Raw genomic sequence first — 2,562 nt, 5'->3', positions numbered from 1 at the left:
AATACCACAGGACTGCTCAACGTAGTAGTGTTCCTGACGGTTACCTGACAGATTACCACCGAGTCAATTATCCTTCCCTGGGCACTTATAACTCACCCGTAGTAGGGTCAACCCTGTGTGATTGCTTCATCATAACAATGAGATAAGGCGCCTCCGACAGATAGGGTTTGGCCACCTGAAAAGCCTAGTAAAGGTTCACAATGTCGTCAGGTGTATGTACTCGGCCATCACGATGTAGATCCCCAACCATAGGGGCAACGTCATTAACCCAGCTTCTACGCATACGACGGTCGTAATTCAACTGCTCTTCACGCTCCACAACATCACCTAGAAAGCAGCGTCTCAGAGCCCCTTACCGCACCACTTACGTATCTTGTCCTTAGCCTTCTGATTATGGACAATAACGAAGGTCCATGGTTGGAGATGGGCACCACTAGGAGCTGTACAGGCTGTCCTCACAGCTGCCATTATGATATCCATAGGCACATCATCCTTTGAATAGAATCTGATGGACCTACGCCGACGATTCAACTGGGAGGGGCATTGGTTCTGATAATGACCTCCTAGTGTTCATAAGGTCGAGGAACTTGGTAGCGTTGGCCATCATCACGGCTTTAGTCTGACGATCGTGTCTGAGGGAGGTCACTGTAAGGGGGAATTACTATCAAGTCCAGGGAAACCTGAAGACTTCATGGCCCTGTAGGACCTCCTCTTCTGCAAGGTGGTTGTCGGGATCGGCCAGGAGGGATCCACTACGGGGACGATCCGATTTGAAAACTGATGATAGTTCACTATAAGATGCCCCCCATGCTCCTTCCATCACTACATTTATAGGCTGCAAAGACCCCAGCAGCTCCAACTGCAGCAGCTGCTACTCCCAAGCAAATCCCTATTTTGGAAGTGTTACTCATGCTATCGATGGTAGAGTACTGAGGAGGAAGGGAGGCCGACATGAAGGAGCAATGATAACAACAACAAAGCTAAAATGGGAGCTCCACCGACAACACTGCGGCAAAGTCAACTACATATGATCACAACCACTAGCGCCATGTGCTAGAGTTAGCATGTGTTAGCAGCTCCCTCCAACATGACCTTCACAATCCAACAAGGTCCATCGCTGCAATAACACCATGAGCAACCAAGCCATTAGGTAACTTGGAGCTCCGATGGTAAATTACCATGGGAAGATCACCATTGGTAATCTTCCCAGCTGGACTCGTACTAAGAACCATAGACGTCAGGTAGATATACGACAAGATTGCGATGCCCCTCTACACGAACGTGTCGGACATTCGTGGGTGTCCTCAGCCAGACCTACCACAGCTCCTACCAACCTCTGATGCGGGCACGGAGTCTGAAATGCTGTCATGAGGGTTCATCCCAAATCATTTCCACCACTCATCGGCGACTCTCTCATTTTACTTCAACACTGAATAATGATAATAAACTCAGAAACGTGACCTAATTATCTGTAAGCTATGCACGAGGTCCTAAACTTTGTGGTCGCCATTCAGTATTCTCTTTCCATACTTCACTTGAGCTCCCTCCCCCTACATACACCTCCTTCTTCCACACCGGCACTTCACCTTTCAGTGCATCAATAGCTGCAGAAACAAATTCCTATACTAAGGAAGATCGTCCCAACATCGGCACCGTGGACATTACAATAGCTGCTTTCCTATGAGCACTCGCAGCTGTGATGATAATACTAGCCTCCCCCACATTAACCCGACCTAGTCGATGGCATGCATACACCGATAACACAGGGTACCGATCGGCTAGAGTTGTGATTATCTAATATAGTCGACATAGTGGAAGAGAGAATAATGGAAGAGGCCACCTGCAACATCTTGTTCCTAGCCATCCCTTCATGCGCCTCATACACTAAGTATTCCTGATTAGTATTACATCATTCAACACTAGCCCGGGCACATCATCCATGCCCTCACTACCACTGCTCCATCACTCTCTTGATCCTGTCGAGTGACTCCAACGAAAGTACTAATACCCCCAGCTCGGCCACTGCTGGCTTTGGTGACGAACTCTACAGCTGCATTAACGTCTAAGGGGGAGAATGTCAGAGAGGCATGTACTGTAGTAGACGTGTCCATGTGGGAAGGGGCACGAACTGAGCTTCCTCTAATAGGAAAAGACACTGACAGGCCAGTTAACCCGTTATGAAGGAGGTTACGAACTGCTCGGCCCTCCCAAGATCAATATCATGTCGCTGCGACACGTGGCATTGTCGCATGTCCCACCCTATAGCTACCTATTGTAAACACTCTACTGACCTCACGGCGACAATTCTCGAAAGCTTTGGCGCGGTAAATCCTCACCGCAACTCACGAAGCTGGTGTATCATTTGGCTTTTTTCTCAGCTGCAACCAGCGGCTGAATTTAAGTGGACTCTAAACAAAGAGTTGACCAATCGCAAGACTCACTAACACAAAAGTCGCCGATTAACCCTTACAAATACCCATGGCAATACATCTTGTCGATATCAATGAACTTATTCAGTCAATTGAAAACAATCCATTGATGTACTAGGTTACTTAGAAGCAT

General features: G+C 47.9%; 2 protein-coding genes across 2 annotated transcripts; both read right to left on the bottom strand.

Moving 5' to 3' along the window:
• Nucleotides 1-96: 96 nt before the first annotated feature.
• Pmar_PMAR026426 (iodotyrosine dehalogenase, putative) lies at nucleotides 97-953 on the bottom strand (the record flags this gene model as incomplete). Its single annotated transcript, XM_002787935.1, has 6 exons — nucleotides 97-175; nucleotides 221-327; nucleotides 369-514; nucleotides 561-632; nucleotides 681-777; nucleotides 827-953. Coding segments are annotated over 6 exons (628 nt in total), but the record flags the coding sequence as incomplete, so codon positions are not given.
• A 141-nt stretch (nucleotides 954-1,094) lies between these two features.
• Pmar_PMAR026425 (hypothetical protein) lies at nucleotides 1,095-2,111 on the bottom strand (the record flags this gene model as incomplete). The annotated part of the gene is made up of 4 exons (XM_002787934.1): nucleotides 1,095-1,221; nucleotides 1,772-1,794; nucleotides 1,841-1,894; nucleotides 1,953-2,111. 4 exons carry the CDS (start codon nucleotides 2,109-2,111, stop codon nucleotides 1,095-1,097), a joined length of 363 nt encoding a protein of 120 aa, XP_002787980.1.
• Nucleotides 2,112-2,562: the final 451 nt, after the last annotated feature.

The sequence above is a fragment of the Perkinsus marinus genome (assembly GCF_000006405.1).
Source record: "Perkinsus marinus ATCC 50983 genomic scaffold scf_1104296929122, whole genome shotgun sequence".
NCBI lineage: Eukaryota > Perkinsozoa > Perkinsida > Perkinsidae > Perkinsus > Perkinsus marinus.
Note: the sequence above shows the minus strand (reverse complement) of the source record. Positions and strands in the feature narration are given on the sequence as shown.